Consider the following 19,104-nt stretch of genomic DNA (forward strand, 5'->3'; position numbering starts at 1 on the left):
GGGTGCCAAGTTATACTAATTTAAACTCAGAAACTGTCATGAAGCTTGCCAGTGGTCTCTGGTTATTTCATTTACTGTGCTCCCCCCCACCATGAGGGGCTTATTACACAGTTTTCCTTCATCTCATCATTTACTTCTTTCCACTGTGTTGCCTTTGATGGATGGAAGAGGACTGAGGTATGGGCAACCACACAGGCTGAGAAAATGGGCACTTTTTCACTTTTGCTTTTCTTTTGCCTTGAGAATATATTTATTGTCATTTATATAAAAGGAGCAAAGTAAACTTGCTAATAGCAAGAAAATATTTAAGAATGGAAAAGACCGAATATTTTACATGTCCTCAAATAGCAGTCCTAGCTCCTAAGCACTATGGTAGTTGAATAGTTTTCAGGGGACAGGAAATAGTGTCATCCAGGGTGCCTTTTCCATCTGTTTTCCACAGGTTCTGCACTGCTGTGTTTGTGGCTCAAGCACATACACCCAACAGAGTCACTACACACTAACCCTGGCTGACTTGTCATCCACGGATTACGACCCCTTCCTGCCACTGGCAAATGTCAAGAGCTCTGAGCCAGTCCAGTATCATTTATCAGCAGAATTGGGGAACCTGCTGACTGTGGAAGACGGTGAGTATTATTCCAAATATGAAATATTGTGGGCAGGCAAAATAAAGATTGTAGCTTTTTGTCTATGTTTGCTATGTTCTTTTAAAAATTTTTCTTTGTAAAAAATCTAGTTGTTGGAATTGAAATCCCAGTTTATGAAGATCTTTCATGGCAAACCCATGGAACTCACACAAAACACTCACTTTCTATCTGAGGAGTTTTACATCTACTGGGATAGACAGGAAGAATCCAAAAATACTCTGTGAACCAGTAGCACCATGGGGGAAAGGGCTTCCAGGAGAAGAGTTAACCTAAACTTGCCAAGATGGGCAGACTTTGAAAGGAACTCACAGAATGTTCCAGACTTAGGGAACCCTTATGAACAGAGATTGAAATTCACTTGCCACCATTGAGTATTGTTCTGCATGTAGCAGAGTTCATTTTAGAATCTATGGGAGTAGTACTGTATTTCCTCCTTAATCACCTCCTCCCCAAAATGATAAGCACCTAACTCTGGGCCTTGGAAAGGTGAGTCACAATATGGGTAGGTCATCTGCATGTGTGATAAAATTGCATAAAACCAAACACATACAAATGAGTGCGTGTAAAACTGGTGCACACTGAGTAACATTGATGGATTGTATCAATGGCAGTTTCCTGATTGTGACAGTGTGCTTAGGCATGCAAGATGTTACCTCCAAGATGAAGGGTATTTGAAATCTCTGTTATTTCTTAAAACTGCATGTAAATCTTCAATTGTCTCAACATTAAAAGTTAAAAATTATGGTTATAGAGTGCTAGATCATCCATGGAAATTGCAAGTTTAAAACCTAGACCCAAGAGTGAAACCTTGAGGATAAAAACATCCTTAAGGCAAAAAGAATGACAGAATGCCACCAGGGAAGCAAAGTCAGGGAAGTGGAGAAAGACCAACAAAGAGTCATTTCTAAGAGGTCAAGGGAAGAAAGCAGGTACAGTGCTGATGAAGGTCAGCAGTGCCAAGTACTTCAAGTAGCCCAGGGAAGGTGAGAGTAAAATAAAGGAGCTGTTTCATTTCCAAAAGAAGTGTTTGGCTATGGGTTTTACCAGAGCACTTTGAGCAGAGTAACTGATCTAGCCAGATAGCATGAGCCAATGACTGATGATCCATTATCACTCAACCCTGAGGCAGACCCCTCTTGTGAGGCCTTTCGTGGACAGGGGAGGGCTAGCAGGCTATATCCAGGTAAGGGCACAGGGCACAGGGGTATACTTGCAGCACTGTGGAGTCTGGAGTATGGTACAGGTCTATATGAAGAGGAGGGTAAGATGAGGATGTAAAAGGACTTGAAATCTGGTGGTCCACATTTTAGCTCCATTTGGTAGATGAGTAAACTGAAGTTAAGGGATTTTCCCAGAGGTGTGCAGTCAGAAATAATGGAGGTGGAATTTGAGCCTAAAATAAAATGATCAATTTCCTGAAACATATTATTTACTCTGAGATTTTGTTATAGAGTAGACTAAAGACTCTTGCTTTGAGGTGTGCTTGTAGTGGTTGATATGTGAAACATTTCATGTTGTCTAACCTCCATTTATTTAATCATTTGTCTTTTTAAGAGTTCCACTGTCTGTTAACTGTAATATTTTCTTTATATTTTTCCACAATGAATTCAAATCATATTTATTAAGGAATCAAAAATAACTCTTGATCCATTTCTCTTGGTATTTCCCATCTGGCAATCCATGTATCACAAGAAATTTTTTTACTTTTTCCTAAAGTGATTAATTAACACTTATCCCACATGGCTAGCCCTAAAATGATTTGTCCCTTGAAGATACAGACAAGTGAAAAGGGGAAAACCTGAAAAATGCACACTTAGATTTTGATACCATTTTTGTTCTATGTATAACCCTCTTTGATTTTAATAATTATTCTCCAGAACACCTCAGAACCTTATCCAAGTGTTCCCAGTATAGTTCATTAGTACTAAAAATAATTGTGTAAATTTCTATGGCAAAGAAATTTTTAAAACACACTGCATGTTAATTAAGTGAAAAAGCAAGAAGCTTAAAAACTAATTGGCATGCACAGATACTTGCTCAGTGGGTACATCCTTTTACGAGCAAAGAGAATAACTAAAGATAACTTTTAGGTTAAATAAAACACACTCATTTTTGTCACTCAGTGTCATAATTCATCATTCATTACAAAACTATTTCTAGTCAGGTAACTTTTAGGATAATCAGTATTATATTTTAATCAATTATTATTAATGATTATTTATGAGACTGTTGCCTGCTACTTAATATACTTACTACGTTTAATAAAGATATAAGCAAGAGACACAGGAAAGTCATAATGGCAAGCACTTCTCAGGTTGCTTATCTTTAACAACTAACTGCTTGAAAGAGAAGGGAGGTGCTGCAGAAAATGAAAATTAAAGAAAAACTTAAAATACTGCTTTTATATATCTTCTAGAATTTAGGAAAATAAAGGCATTTTGTATCTAATGTTTACTAGTTTGTGGAAGTCATGAATTTATTTTTTCCTTAATGGAGTCTAGATCTTGTCTGGGTTTCAGGGAACCCACAAGCAGTGGATTTAGCTGAAGTGTCCCCAGAAAGAGTGATTGATATTTCAAAAATATTCTTTTTCCTTACTTTCCAGTACCACAGTTTGGGTTTTTAATTGTGTCACTGTGTTGTGGTTTGTGGCTTGATTAGTGTGACTCCAGGTTTTGTCCCATTGTAGAATTCAAGCACGTTCACAAAGTACACATTTATATTCACCTCAAATTGAAACTATAACCCATGTGAGTAAAAGTAGATGAAAGATGATTTCCTAATTATTATTTTCTGCCTTAGGGCTTTATCAAATTGGGCATTTACAGATAAGATTTTCATGTCTGCTCCACTGTGCCATTATTCCTTTTTTTGGGCAGGGGGGAGGGGGACTTGAACTCAGGGCCTATACCTTGAACCACTCCACCAGCCCTTTTTTGTGATGGGTTTTTTCGAGATAGGGTCTCACAAATAAAAGCCAAGTATTTCCTAAAGCTTTAAGCTCAAATTATACATCTTAATTTATTTGAATACCAGGGAGGTGGTTAAAATTAAAGGTGTTATGTTCGCTTGTTCTTAGATTAATGCATAATGCTTTTATAAATTTGGTAGTTTGAAATTTTAGCAGTTAGAAATTTCCCTAACTACTCTCAAGCTTAAGTAGTCATTTCAATCCACACTTAAGGATTTAGTTTTTCTGCCTCTTCCTTGCACCTCATTTTACATACTGTTGTCAATCTTTGTACACATGTTAAGTACTAAGAAGTTTTGTAAATGAGTTACTCTTCGGCATTCAATCGCCAACTACATGTTTAAAGCCTTCTAAGTTCTCCAAGATATTTTAATATGACAGATTCTCTTAAATATTTAAAATGTGCTAACAACAAATTGTCACAATGACTATTAAGCAAATTACTTCCAGTGTATTTAAGCTTGATTTTTTTTTTTATGGTACTGAGGTTTGAACTGAGGGCCTACACCTTGAGTCACTCTACCAGCCCTTTATTGTCATGGGTTTTTTTGAGATAGGCTCTCGTGAACTATTTTCCCAGTCTGGCTTGGAACCAAGATCCTTCTGATCTCTGCCTCCTAAGTAGGTAGGATTGTAGTTGTGGACCACTGACACCCGACTTGATTCATTTCCTTATCAGATCTACTTCACCCCATTGAGGGGAACAAGATAGTCTCCCTGGCCTACTCTTTGACCCACAGCTGTCCCTCAACTATGGATATTGTCCTTACCAGAGTACCCAGAACCATCAATTCTTTAAGCACAGGGATGCTTTTCTTTTGCTTTTTCCTGAATCTATAGATTTTCAAATGTTCCTTTTAGAATGAGATCTTCATGTAAGTTGGTTCTTTCAGCAGTCCACTTAAATTGTCATTTTAAATTCAAATTAGAATTAGTGTCCAAGAAAATATGTGAAAAAAATTCTCACAGTAAAAAAAAAAAAAAAAAAATCAAACACAGATTAGAATCTGGTGTTTGTTGAGTTTTAATTTTCATTCCCTACTGTTTCTTTATGTTTCTTTCCTACTATTTCCAGAAAAGAGGAGAAGAAGTGTGGAATTGATCCCTTTGACTGCCCGAATGGTGATGGCCCACCTGGTGAACCACCTGGGCCATTACCCACTCAGTGGGGGCCCAGCCATGCTGCACAGCCTTGTCAGTGAGAATCATGACAATGCCCATGTGGAAGGCACTGAGCTGTCCTCTGAAGTGTTCAGGAGCCCAAACCTGCAGCTGTTTGTATTTAATGAGAGTACCCTCATCTCTTACCTTCAGACTCCGGCAGAAGGACCAGATGGCACATCACCAGGGGGTGCCCTCTCAGATGTGAGAGTCATCGTAAGGGATATCTCAGGGAAGTACTCTTGGGATGGTAAGGTTTTATATGGACCTTTGGAAGGCAGCTTAGCACCCAATGGAAGAAATCCCTCATTTCTAATTTCGGGTTGGCATCATCACACATTTGGACCTCAGAAGGACTTTTCTCAAATTGAGGAGGGAGATGATGTCCTTGACAAATTACTTGAAAACATTGGCCATACAAGCCCTGAATGCCTCTTACCATCCCAGGTAAATCTAAATGAGCCTTCCCCGCCCCCATGTGGAATGAACTGTGACCAAGAAAAGGAAATCATTGAGGTCATTTTGCGGCAGAGTGCACAGGAAGACGAGTACATCCAGAGGTGTAACTCTGATTCTGCAATGAAGGTCACTAGTCAAGAGAAGCCTTCACCTGTGGAGCCCCGAGGACCCTTTTATTTTTGCAGGTTGTTGCTTGATGACTTGGGAATGAATTCTTGGGACAGAAGGTACTGATACATGCTAGTCCTTCAATTATTTTATTATTTTTATGGATCATTCTTTTTTGTCAATTCAAGTTAGAGAACAAGAGAAGTAGAAATAGAGATTTTTCTTGATTTCAGCATTTACAGATTATTTGCAACTTCTAGATTAAAGCTTGAAATGAAACTAATTGTGCTATACTGATGCACAAATTGAATTCCAAACACCTGTTAGATATTTTAAAGCATATCAAGCATCTTCTGTGTGCACATATCTTATTTTGTTACTTCCCTGTCCTTTATAGTTTCTACTTTCACATAAAATGCAAATGAGTTACAAGGGTGAAATAACCTTAGGTCTGATGAGGGAGGTGGACTTGATACAACTTTAATAAAGGATAGAGTGGTATAGTAGGTAAAGAGGCAAGATTCAGGCCAAGAGCAGTGGTTTACACCTGTAATCCCAGCTATTTGAGAGGCAGAGATTGGAGGAAAAGTTAGCAAAACCCCATCTCAATAAATAAGGTGGTAGTATACACCTGTGTCCCCAGCTATGCAGGAGGCTATAGGTAGGAGGATTGAGATCTGAGTCTAGCGCCAGACAAAAATGTGAAACCCTACTTGGAAGATAACTAAAGCAAAAAAAAAACCACTCAAGTGGTAGAGTGTCTGCCCTGAGTTCAGCTGCCAAAATGAACAAAAAAAGATTAAATTCAATAGAAAATTGAAGAGATCTCATGGAAAAGAATGAATTTGAGCTAAACCTGAGAGTGGTGTTCTTTAAAGACAGAGATTCATAACAGAGCTGACAGTGAAAACAGAGACACAGGCACATGCACACAAGGGACACACTCACTAATCACAGAGCTATCCAGTGTCACTGGATAGTAATGGGATACAGTGGAATTTTTATACCTTTGTATATCTTAAGAAGAATGGAGTTCTTTCTGAAGGTTTCTAGGTTTCCATCACAAATCTTTAGTGAATGAGGTAGTAGACCTATGGATGATAGGTAGGCTTGTTAATTAACTAATTGGAAAACAGTAAAATTGGTCTGCAGTCACATGATATTTTTCTTCCATCCTTTTTTCTCTTTTTATAGGAAAAATTTTCATATTTTGAAGAAAAATTCAAAATTATTGAGAGAGCTAAAAAATCTTGACTCCCGTCAATGGTATGTGGAAGTATATTAAACCACCTTTTTTTTCTATCTTTATGTGTACCTAGGTATCAGATGCAATTGTGGGAATGAACACACTTTTAGAAGCACACAAGGGTAGTTCTGTATCCTACAATCCAGTAGCATTACTCTGTATTTTCACCCTTATGATTAACTGCTGCACTCAGAGGACAGGGCTCCCCACAATGCTTTTGACTGAGTTCCTTTCTATGGGGAAGCCAGTGGACATTTCGTTCTCATTTATTCTCACAACTACCTGTTTTTTCTAATAAGGATACAGAGGTTTACTTGTTGAAGCATCAGGTCATTTTTACCATATTATTTTAAGCCACATGAAACTGACTTCATAGCCCATGCTGTGCACCACGTACTGACATTCTATAGTAGTTGGAAAGTTTAAAACAGTGTGTTTTAATCTATTAATAAGCCTCATTTTCCAAAACTGATCACCTTCTCAAATCTATCCCTTTTCTGTATAATCTCAGAAACATTTCTAAAGATGAGCTTACAACCATGAAAAGTTTTTTATTTTGGAAAATATGTACTTCCAAAATCATCAAAGTCAAGAATAAGCTTAGTTCTCACTACATGACAGATATTGTCTTGAAAAGAATCAACTATTTCTTTACTATTCAGTTTAAATAAATAAATAAACCTCTAAAAATAGCTTCATTCCCTTAGGAATCTCCTAATATTTCATCAGCTCTCAAAAAACTCAGGATGTTTTTCTCATACTTGTTTTTTCAGTTCTTCCTACTGTATTTTATTCATTATACTTTTCATACTCCTTTACTCATAAATTTTTAATATATTTGAGCTTTATGTTTTTAACTGGTGGTGCAGAAATTAGGAGAATGAAAGGATATAGTAGAGCCCAGATTTGTCTGGTCAGGCCTTGTCTTGGTATTCGAGGAAAGTATTAGAGCTCTTTCCTTTATCCACTTAATCATTCATTCATCCACCCTCATGCTTCCATTTTAAGTCATTAGCTTCTCATGCCTAACACTTACTGATGTAACTAGGCAAATATTTTCACCATCATCTGTGTTTAGTTGTTTTCCTGTAGTTTTGGTTGTTTATTTTAGAGTTCTGATCAAAACTCAAGGTGACATATATTTAAATTTTATTTTCAGGCAAACTCTTGGTTCATGACATTATTACTCACCTATCAGGTTCACACTGTGATTCTTCTTCTTTGATGGTTTGAATTCTTGAACTGATTATAAATACAGTAACCAGTAAGATCCAGTTGGAATTTTTTTAAATACTTGGAAGATGACTTAATTTTTCTTTTTTTGTCATGTCACGAAGGACTGAACAGATAAAGTCATATTGTGCTTATTCATACTGTGCACTTTCACCCCCTCAGAAACATCTAGAATTAAGATGCATTCATTTGTATTGACTATTGTAAAGGAATCAGAAGGACTTTTTTTTCTTTTGTCTAATTCACTTTCTGCCTTCCCATGTGTCTCCCTCATCATATTTATAGTTACTACCACATGGTGAGGCATCAGCTATTTCATGTTTTTTCTTAGTCTTGGGAGTGTGTCTAAGAGGGCTGTTCTGAGCCTGATACTCTCTGCAGATAGTGATATGAAGACCCTTTCTCTTAGGTGGTTGTACTTGTCTGGAGATTGATAAATATTTTAGTATAAGAAATACACAGCTGGACCTGGTGGCTTAAGCCTGTAAACCTAGCTACTCAAGAAGCAGAAATGGGAAGGATCGCAGTTCAGGGCCAGCCCAGCCTCCCTACCCCCCCCCAAAAAAAAGTGTGAGACAGCCCAGGCAAGAAAAAGTTCATGAGATCCCATCTAACCAATGGTAGGCATGGTAGTAAGCACCTATTACCCCAGCCATATGGGGGTATAAATGAGAAGATGACAGTCCATCTCAAGAATAACTCAAACAAAAAGGGCTGATGCTATGGCTCAAGCTGTAGAGCAGTTGCCTAGCAAGCATTGCCAAAAAATGAAAAAGAAAAAAAAATAAATGTATAGGATTAAACAATTCATTGTAGGTGTACCTGGGAAAAGGAACCATCCTCTGACCGGATGTTTGCAACTCCATTGCCATTTTAAATGTCTTCATTTCCTGACTTATTGAGTGAAACTTAGAGTAGAAGATTTGAGTTTAAAGAATTTTTTAAAACTCATTAGAGGTAAAGAACTTCATGATGTTATTCCTCACATCACTCTCCATCTGATTCACTTTCCTGCTTGTTCTTTGATTCTTTTTCTCAAGGAGAACAGAGACTGAGTTCTCTGTGGAAATTCCATGAGGGGTTTCTTCTGAAGGACTTAGGGATTCACTTTCCTTTCCCTCTTGTCCTTCAGTATTAAACAAGCAGCCATTTGGGTCCCAATATGCTGAATTATTCCCTGCTTCTTAGTGTTAAGTGACTACATTGGTATCTTGTAATTGTGGCCAATTTGTTGAATGTTAATGTACTTTAGTTGCATGAGGTGCAATTGAATTAGCTCCCTGGGGTGCTGTTGAGATAAAATATGCCTTTGAATTTCTGATTGGCCATCTTCTGCCCCTTGATTAACCTTCACTTAAAACCCCAACTCCTGGATTTGTTGATACCAAAATGTGTATCAGTTCATTTAATGGTAAAGGGTATTTTCAAGATTCTCTTTGGAAAAAACTGAAACTAGGTCTGGGACTTTTCAGCTATAAGAAATCTAAACTGTACTATAGACTGGTCAGGTAGCAGGCAAGAAGATACCTTGTCATTCAACTTTCAGTTAGGACGTTTCTATTTATGTCTCGTATCAATTTATGTCACTGCTGTCGAGGCATAGTTTCATCTTAACATGTTTTTAGGAAAAGTAAACACTATCTTGCAGCTGTGTATGAAGGCCTTACATATTAACCAAAGTGGGCTCCCCTTTTAAAATATGAATACCTTCTTGCCACCATGTGGGAGGCGGATGTTAAAATCATGATTTTCTTTGTTTCTTTAAATGTGACAGCACATGAAAACTGAGCTGTTTTAGTCTATTCCTAATAAGAAAGAAAAATGCATCCTAATGAGGATGAGGAAATTGTTGGGTTTATGTATGTGTGTTCCTGAATTACCTGCTCCTTCATGCATTGGTTGTGCAGCTTATGTATATGAAGTGCTGTTGATGTTGTAATTACCATTTCAAAAGCCTGCCTCTAATAAGGCCAGACACAGTGTCTGCATCCTAGCAGGCTCTCTTCATACTAACATTTTGGAGGATGTGAAATTTGATGAATGTTTACAACTAAAGGTCACCTTTCCTCACACCCACAATCAGTTAGTCCTCCGTCATTGGAGCTTAGTTCTCTGTGCTCCTACACAGAGTTAATGAGTACTCAAGGACCTATGAGCAGCTATGTCGGAAAAAGCCTAGACTTGAGAATAAGCAGAGATAAACCTGAGGTTGTTTTCATGTGATGTTAGGTCTATGGGATAGAGAAAAAATAAATGCTGAGATATTTTAAATATAGAGAGCTGCAGAAAGAAATTGAGTATTTTTTCTCTCCTTTTGTTGAAACAATCTTTTAAGTAAAGGTTAGGATATCTGTTATCATATAAGCCCCTTCTAATTGCCCCTTGTTGATGTCCCCTGCCTTTCACTCAGGCAGTAAATAGTGTGGCAATTTTAAGGCTCCGTACTCCACAAGGACAAGTTTTCTGTCTGTCTGGAAGCATAAGATCTCTACTAGAGCATTTTACACACACACATCCATCATAACAAAAATCCTTCTTCCTCATAATACCTGTTCCCATCAAGAGAGATGCCCCAGAGGGTGTGCTCATGCTGCCTTGCGTGCTGGTGTCCAGGATGTCCTGCTTTCCTGGTAGCAACAGGACAGTATATATCAAAATTGCTAAAAATAGTCAAGAATCAAGAAATTCTATTTTGATGAATTTATTTTAAGGACATATTAGAAGTCCTGTGAAAAGTTTATAAAGATTATGGATTATCTTTAAGGATGTATTAAAGATAATGAGAAAGTATCTTTAAACAAAAGAAACATCCTAAATGAGGACTTGGGATATGATTTATTACATAATGAAATGTTGTATAACCATTAATAACTTTATTATAGAAGCATATGGTTTAAAAGTGTTCATACCCAAAAATAATTAGCATGGTGAATTTTATGTATATCTTACCACAATAAAATAGTGTTCACAATTATTTTAAGTGTAAAAGTTAGTTGTAAAACAGAATGTACTCATATTCATATTTCATATTTTTATACAAAAATGCATCCTAAAATGGTAACAGCTATGTTCTTTTGCTTATATGTTAAATTACAAGTGTCTTTTTATTCTTTTCTTTCCTTTCTATATTTTCTAGTTCTTCTCCAAAGTATGTTTATTATATTGAAACTATGGAAGGACATGAATAGCTTGCTAAATGATTAGAAGCAGAGAACTCTCCTCCAGTTATATATATAACTTTTTAGCTGAGCTTCAATTAGTCTTCCTTATTAAGTAGAAAAATAACCCATGCAGAAGGAAATATTAGAGAGTTTGTTAAAATATGGAGCCCAGATCTACCAATATGGATGTCTAATCAGATTACAATGTTGAGATATTAAACAATTAGACAATGGAAAACATTTCCATATTATTGAAGCACTTGATAGTTTTTCCTATGAGATTTCTCAGAATGTAATGCAAAAGTGAAGAGAAGGATGGAACTGCTCTGGAAGTAGTAATCTAATTTGTTTTTAGAGACTATAGTAAAACTCATGGATAATGGGGCTGCCAAATTACTGATTCTTGATTAAAGCTCTGCTTGAGTAAAGAACCATGTTTTCATCTTCATCACCAAATTGCTTGATAGGATTCCTGGTTTTTTGGTACTTCACAGTATAAATTACAGAAACTGCTTGTTTCATATACCTGATCAACTTAACAGAGATTTGGCTGAGCCCATTCTATGCAACAAATACTATGCTTAGATAAAAGATTTTGGGGGGAAAAAAGGCAGGGTTCCTTGCTTCAGAATACATATCATGTTTACTTGATTTAGCAAGTAAACTGCCCAAAATCCATCATGTAGCAAGCATATTAAGGGTTTATATAGCCAAAAGAGGTTCCTGGAGGGGTTTTTCTCTCTTCCAAACATCTTCAGTATAGTCAGAGCACAGGATTGCACAACCTTTGACAAAAAAAATACTCGTGTATCCTGCTTAGAAGAAATTTCTATTTATCGTTAAGTCTTGACCTATCTTAGAGTTTCAATCAAGGAGCTACTCAATGTCCTTATCTAAAAGTGTAAAAAGTGGCATGTAGGTAGAGACCAACTTGCAATTGATATGTATTTGAAATTCTTTACAAGATGATGCTGTTTACCAAAAATGGAGAGAACTTGCCAAATGGTGTGCTCTAACATTCTGTTGTTCATTGTATTTCATTTCTAAGTGTGTGATCTCAGGAACCAGACTACCTTACTCTGGGTTCGAGGGTCCTGCTTGCTATGTGGGCTTCATGTTTAATTTTCTATACCTGCTTTCAACTGTCTCTGCAAGACAGTTTAATGTGTCTCATTAAAGCAGTTGCAATGAGGTGGTGTGTCAAACTATCTTAGAAGAATGACTGATCTTAGGAAGTTCCAGTAAATGTGAGTGTAATAGTAGGAGCCATGCTGGTGGTAGCAGTAAAATAAGACTTTATATACAAGATTTCTAACTCATTTTAATTTTAAATTTTATAGCCGTGAGACACACAAAATTGCAGTATTTTACATTGCTGAAGGTCAAGAAGACAAGTGTTCAATCCTCTCCAATGAAAGAGGAAGCCAAGCATATGAAGACTTTGTTGCTGGTCTTGGATGGGAGGTAATTAATTTTATCAGTAGGTATTTATTGACCAGTACTATTTTAAAATGTGTATAGAAAATAGACATTGGTTATGTTTTTACATTTAATAATAAAATGAGTAAAGTTCGTGAATTGAAGAATATATTGAAATGTATTAATTGCCTTTCAGTATTTTACATATGAACCTTTGCTCCCTGTAATATTTTTAAATTTTTTTGTATTAGTACTGAATAGTCAGATTAACCATAGATAGTTTGTAGCAAGAAAAGACAATATGGGCAGAGAAGTAATACCTTTGTAGATTGGAGAAGAAATCTATAACATGGGTGAAAAGATGAAGAGTTGGATAAAGTCAAAAGTTGAAATTAGAATATAGTAGCCATGATGGTTTAGCTGTCAACACATTTCTCTAATGTACGTCCCCAAGATTACTGATATTTAAAATTTGGGGGGTTTTGTCTTTACTAAATGACAGACTAATATTCAGACATACAAACACATAGACACAAATCTACCTCCCAGGAATATAAGTGTAAAGGTAAATATATCCCTAGAATCTGAAAAGAATTCAAAGTAGTCAAAATGGAAATCAAAATACCTAAAATAATTTTCTCATTTTTTTATTACTTCTGTTTTGGTTTCTCAGTTGTCTGTGCTAAAGAAAAACTCTCTGATTACATAAGCACAACTTGCCTCAGAGAGTTCAGCATTAGTAAGGGTTTAGAGATGGAAACAGAGCAAGTGTACATCAAGTCAAGACCATATACTTTCAAAAAATTTCAAGTATGTTTTAGTCTAAGAGCTTTGCACATCCAATAAATTACTGTTTTTGCTAATAAGGTGACTTTTGTCATTGAATATATTTATTATTTAACAAATATATTTTTAAACTATACGTTCGCAACTAGAGTTTTAAGAAAATACTAATTAATTCAGAGTATATGTTGATTGTATCTGGCACATAGAGATTTTTCTTTATTTCATATGTGTTAAAATAGGTACTTTATTGAAAGAAAAGCTGCTCGTGACAAGTTTAAAAATTTAGATTTAGTCACTGACTAAGAAAAATATTTATGCCATAACTTTAAAATGAATTGTGACTCAGACTTTGGGCAATGGTGTAAACTATAACAACCCTTTTAAAGGCAGTTTAGCAAAGGCCATTAAATTCTATAACATCTGTACCCCTTCAGCCGACATCTTAGGGAAACACCCATTGAGTGTTCTGATTTGAGAAAACAGAAAATACCACAAATCCATCAGTGGGGAAACTGGCTATATGTTTGTGTATATATACATACATACATACATACATAGTGCAAGAGTAGTAATACTGGCAATTTAGAATGCAAAAAAGACACCATAAAATGCTTCCTTTAAAAAAGTGAAGGTACAATAAGATATTTTGAGAGCCACATTCACATAACTTGTATTATAGTATACTATTATCATTGTTCTACTTCATTAGTTGTACCTAATTTATAAGTCAAACTCTATCAAAGGATTATATGTATAGGAAAAAACATACTATATATAGGGTTTGATACTATTTGTGGTTTCTAGTATCCACTGAAGCTCTTGGGTCATGTCCCCCACAGATAAAGGGGAGGGGGGGCTGCTATACATACACACATATATGTACATATATTTATACACATACAAATATATATACACATACATATGAGAGATAAGTTAGAGAAATACACACCAAAATTTGGGGGAGTTGCTGTTTGTTTACAGTGCTCCCTAGCAAACCGGGTCCTTGCACATGCTAGGCAAGCAATTTACCACTAAGCTACAACCCCAGCCCTTAAATTTTTGATAATGGGTTTTCTTCAGTTAGTAGAATTACAGAGCAATTTCTTCTTTTCTTTAACTTTCAATCTTATCTCAGTTTGTATTGTATTTGTTTGTAATCAGAAAGAAAAATATTGAAATGAAAAGCATTACCTTTTTTAAATCTACATTGTTGGTAATAAATAAAAACAGTTCTCTTTTGACCCTCACTCTTTTTCCTTATATGACCTTCATCAGGTGGATCTCTCAACCCACTGTGGGTTTATGGGTGGCCTTCAGCGCAATGGCAGCACAGGGCAGACTGCCCCTTATTATGCTACCTCGACTGTGGAAGTGATTTTCCATGTTTCTACACGGATGCCATCAGACTCAGATGATTCACTCACCAAAAAAGTAAGTTGCCTCCTTGGGGATGGTACTTAACTATCCTGGTGCATAAGTGAGGCTTAGTAGAACTGGATAAAGACTAGGCCCTGACTTGCTTTTCTTGGACTACATCATTGTAGCTCTTCCTCAGGCTATAGTTGTGATGAATCTAAAATACCATCTTGGCACAAACTTAAGTCCTGAGATTAAGGATTGGGGAAAAAGAAGGGCCTTAAATATTGTTACTCTTGGATCTTTCCCCCATATTAATATTACCTGACAGAAGAATAACACTTTTATTCATAGACTGGCAAAGGTTACTACACATAATGGCCTTTATCATAGAGCTCTCAGAAAACAGCTCCTCCCTGACTTGCTGGCAGTGTATGCCAAAATTACAAGTGCACATGTGTTACTACCCAACTGTCCCATCTTTGCTGCTCACCTTTTGTTCATTAGTTTTGGTCCTATGCACAGTTTTCCCTGGAATTCCATCAGGGAAAGATGACCCTGAACTTCCCAGCCTGTAGGGTGTTCATCTCAGGTAACCCTGTGTTCAGAGCGAGAAGCACCTTAATAAAAGAGGTAACGAAGCCACTCCTGTAAGTTTCCAGATGAAATGAGAGTCCCAGAGCAACTGTTATTTGTACTCATCTGGCTGGCTAGCACAGCAGGTGATGGAGCCTGCAATCCCAACCTCATCCCCACACTCCTATAACACAGATGCAAGGAACCAAGAGCAGCAACTTGGGTGCTGACTGAGGAGGGCTCTTTGGGCAGTGGGATGATGTGATTAAGGCCAGGCCCCAGAGACAGGAGGACCTGGCCTGAAGTGTGTGTCCAGTTATTTCATCAGGTCATGTCACAGTGTTGTTGAGTGAAGTAAATGAGATAATGCCTGCAAAATTGCTTAGCATTGTGCCTGGTAAGATCTCTTTATCAGCCCTTGTCAGTGTCCGTTGCTCTAATTGATTCTTTTTTTCCTTTGCCCCATTAGCCAGATAATTAATATTAGCTCATAGATATCATTATACCTGCTTCATTTCTTTTCTCTGTTGTTTTGTTTTTTCACTTCTATAGCCATATACATCTGGACTGTGCACATGGTGGGCAACAGTGTATGCAGGATATCAAAACTCAGGTCACAGCCCTATCACAGACAACTTTCATAGCAATCAAGTGTCAGATATACGAAGATAATTTGCATTCGGAAACTCAGCAGCTTCAGTCTTCCATACATGTAGCTCTGCATGCCACATTGGAGTCCCTGACAATGGGAACCCCACAGTGAGAGGTGCTAGTTACATACTGGTTCCTGTAGGGGTTGGAGGAGCTGCCTCTCCATCTTAGGTTCTGTTCTGATAGCTGCCCCTGGCTGCAGAGCACTTCAAGAGGAAGACTGTGCTGTCTTAAAGCCTAGTGTATCTTACCAAGACCCCAAGCTGGGCTCACATTTTCTTAAAATTTTGAAGTACCTTGTAAATTGTTGTTACTCTGAAAATGTGTCATCATACTCTATGATTTTCTTATGACAGAAACTTTTCGTTAAAAGACAGATTTGCATATAAAATATTTTTAAGTAAAGAGCATTGGTTTTGGTTTTTGTTTTTAACTTTTCTTGACAAAATGCCGTGATCAATGTTGCAAGGCCTGGCCTGTTTGAAAGATTCCCCACTGTAATAATAAAAATTCAGCAGATACCTTTTGGAGCTCTGAGATTTAGCATTATTAGCAATAAATTCTCTTTATTTTAGCTAGACTAAAAATCAGTCACAGTAACAGCAGCCTACAGTTCTGTGTCTTATTCTGACTAAATTGTCCTTAACAGCTTAAAAATGAGCTGCAAAATTCTAAAGTGATTCATGCTCTTTTCTGCCCTTGTCATGGGGGGACTTTTTCAATTCTGCAATCTGGTTGCAACCCCATACTGAACTCTTGATCCTTCACTGCAGAAATTTGTTAGCTCTAGCTAGATTAGATTTTTCACAGCTAATCTAACTGCTGTAGGGGTTTGCAGAGTGGGGACAGAGCTGTGCTATTGGATTTGTCCAATTCATTTGACTCCAGGACTATAATTGCACTTATGTCTTACAAGGCTTTTATAGCCTCAGGCTGGCCAGCCGCATAAAAAACAAATTGGCAGTGATACAGTACAAGTGAAAAGGGATGAAAGGCCCACATTATCAGTCTCCAGGCAGCGCTGTTCTGGCAGGAAGTTTCTTGGTTAATTTACAAATAAAACTTAGATTTTAGGATGGGCACACTGTCAGCTGAACAATGGGGATGTCAGGCCTGACTATTACTTAGTAAAAGTAGCAGCCGGGCCCACTGAGGAGCAGGAATTCTTCAATCAAACAGACGACTCCTTCTGGAGCCAGCTGGCGATGTAATGCAATTAGTCAGAAAAGGAGGTCAGCCTATTAGGTGTGGACCGTGACCAGTGTCACTAGTGGCGTGCAGCCTGGCAGCAGCAGGCAAAATAGCATGGGCAGAGGGACTTTAGAACTCTCTCAGGACCAGAAGTGGCAGGACATGAGGTTGATTTCTTGAGACTGAAGAACTGGCATTTTTTTCCTGAACCTGATGTGCTTCCAGGCCTTCTGGAGCTTGTTGCACAGTGGAAGCAGGAGCTGACATGAATGCCAGCTCCATTCCAGTGTGAGACTCACCATTCTCCTTAGAGCCACATGCCTCAGATCAGCTTGACTTGTATACCCTGAACAAACTCGCCAGTAGGTTCTAATTTGAGGGCTTCGCATCAGAGTTCTTCATTGCTTACAAAGTGACATCTCTATATTGAAATCCCTTTAGAATAAGCACCACTTTAGGTTTCCAGAGAATTCAGACATGGTGGGCAGATTATCCAGATCAATTTTATTGGTTTTCCCTACTTGTGTTCTTGGAATAGGCAGAAAAGAGTGTAAATTTTGTTCTTTGCTTCAGACGTACCAGTAAATTGGGACCTGTGCCCTTAATTCTTAGTTTTGCAATTTACCTAACTCTAACATGTCTAAAAGCCTGAAGTGCATGACACTGAAAGCAGCTCTGAGATGATGAATACTGTACTGTTGCCACACAAAAATAGCTCCCCCTTAATTACAGAACCACCATATTGGGAGGAAGGGTCTATTAGTGTAATACTTTTCTGTCATGCTAGTGTTCTGAGAACAGTTGCAAAAAATTAGGAGAGACTTACATGGGTTATTTAATTGAGTAACCCAATTTAGAAAGGGAAAGGTAACTTCGAACTTTCAGCAGCCACTATACAACCACATCTGACACTTACGGATCAAAAGGAGTTATCATGAGTGTTAGGTGCTGGTGTCAGGTGGTAGTAGCACATTTGAGGGGTGTTTGGTAAGTGGGTTGGTTATTCCTATTTGGATGTTGGTGCCAGCAATTATAACAAGAGGCTGGAAACCACCCCAAGGTTTTCTCTCTTTTGGGATGAGGGCTGAGCTCTAGGGTAGCCCCAGTTCTGTCACCTCCTCCTGGTCCAAATTCCTTCTAGAATTTCCGTTAAATATTGTCCTCATTGCCCTTGATAATCTGCCTGTCTTATATTGTTGGCGATACTGGCTATGGTATTTTCACTGTAAAAGGACTGAATTGCAGGAGTGTTTTGTAAGGTTCTTGCACATTTAATTAAAGAAGACGAAGGAAAGGGGCAGGAAGAAAGAAAGTAAAGGTGTAATACCTAATATGGGAATAGGGTAGGGTGTACCCCAGGAATAGAACACTTGCCTAGCATATGCAAAGTCTTGGGTGTTATCCACAGTTTTGAAAAGAAAAAAAGAAATGGGAATATAGGAAAGTGTTTAGGACTACTGTGAAAACCTAGTGTCATATTTTTAAAAACTATTTGTGTATTTTTTTTGGCTTTTTATTTTTTTTATTTATTTTATTATTTTTTTTAATTTTTATTTTATTCATATGTGCATACATTGTTTGGGTCATTTCTCCCCCCTTCCCCCCTTACCCCTCGCTACCAGGCAGAAGCTATTCTGCCCTTATCTCTAATTTTGTTGAAGAGAGAATATAAGCAGTAATAGGAAGGACCAAGGGTTTTGCTAGTTGAGATAAGAATAGCTATACAGGGAGTTGACATGCATTGATTTCCTGTACATGTGTGTTGCCTTTTAAGTTAATTCTTCTCGAACTAACCTTTTCTCTAGTTCCTGCTCCCCTTCTCCTATTGGCCTCAGTTGCTTTAAAGTATCTGCTTTAGTTTTTCTGAGTTGAGGGCCACAAATGCTATCTAGTTGTTGGGTGTCTTAACCTCATACCTTCCTTGTGTGTTCTCCCTTTATCATGTGATCAAAGTCCAATCCCCTTGTTGTGTTTGCTCTTGATCTAATGTCCGCATATGAGGGAGAACATACAATTTTTGGTCTTTTTTGCGAATTATTTGTGTATTTGATTGACTCCGCCTTTTGCCTGCTACCCTGTTCTACCCTTTTAGCTTTTATATTTTTGTGAGGATGGTGAGGGAGAAGAGAAAAAAAGATG

General features: G+C 37.4%; 1 protein-coding gene across 11 annotated transcripts in view; it reads left to right on the forward strand.

The window, feature by feature from the left end:
• The window catches only part of Ralgapa2 (Ral GTPase activating protein catalytic subunit alpha 2), a 308,776-nt gene that overhangs the window by 187,673 nt on the left and 101,999 nt on the right, over positions 1–19,104 (forward strand). For all 11 annotated transcript variants that reach the window (XR_012448144.1, XM_074074234.1, XM_074074231.1 and 8 more), the window contains 5 exons: positions 443–626; positions 4,694–5,465; positions 6,541–6,612; positions 12,327–12,450; positions 14,467–14,622. Coding sequence is in view for 10 of the 11 variants with exons in the window: in XM_074074234.1 (XP_073930335.1) it covers positions 443–626; positions 4,694–5,465; positions 6,541–6,612; positions 12,327–12,450; positions 14,467–14,622 (1,308 nt within the window). In the remaining variant the exon portion in view is untranslated. The remainder of the gene's footprint in view (positions 1–442; positions 627–4,693; positions 5,466–6,540; positions 6,613–12,326; positions 12,451–14,466; positions 14,623–19,104) is intronic.

Source organism: Castor canadensis, chromosome 5 (genome assembly GCF_047511655.1).
Source record: "Castor canadensis chromosome 5, mCasCan1.hap1v2, whole genome shotgun sequence".
In the NCBI taxonomy this organism is placed as follows: Eukaryota; Metazoa; Chordata; class Mammalia; order Rodentia; family Castoridae; genus Castor; species Castor canadensis.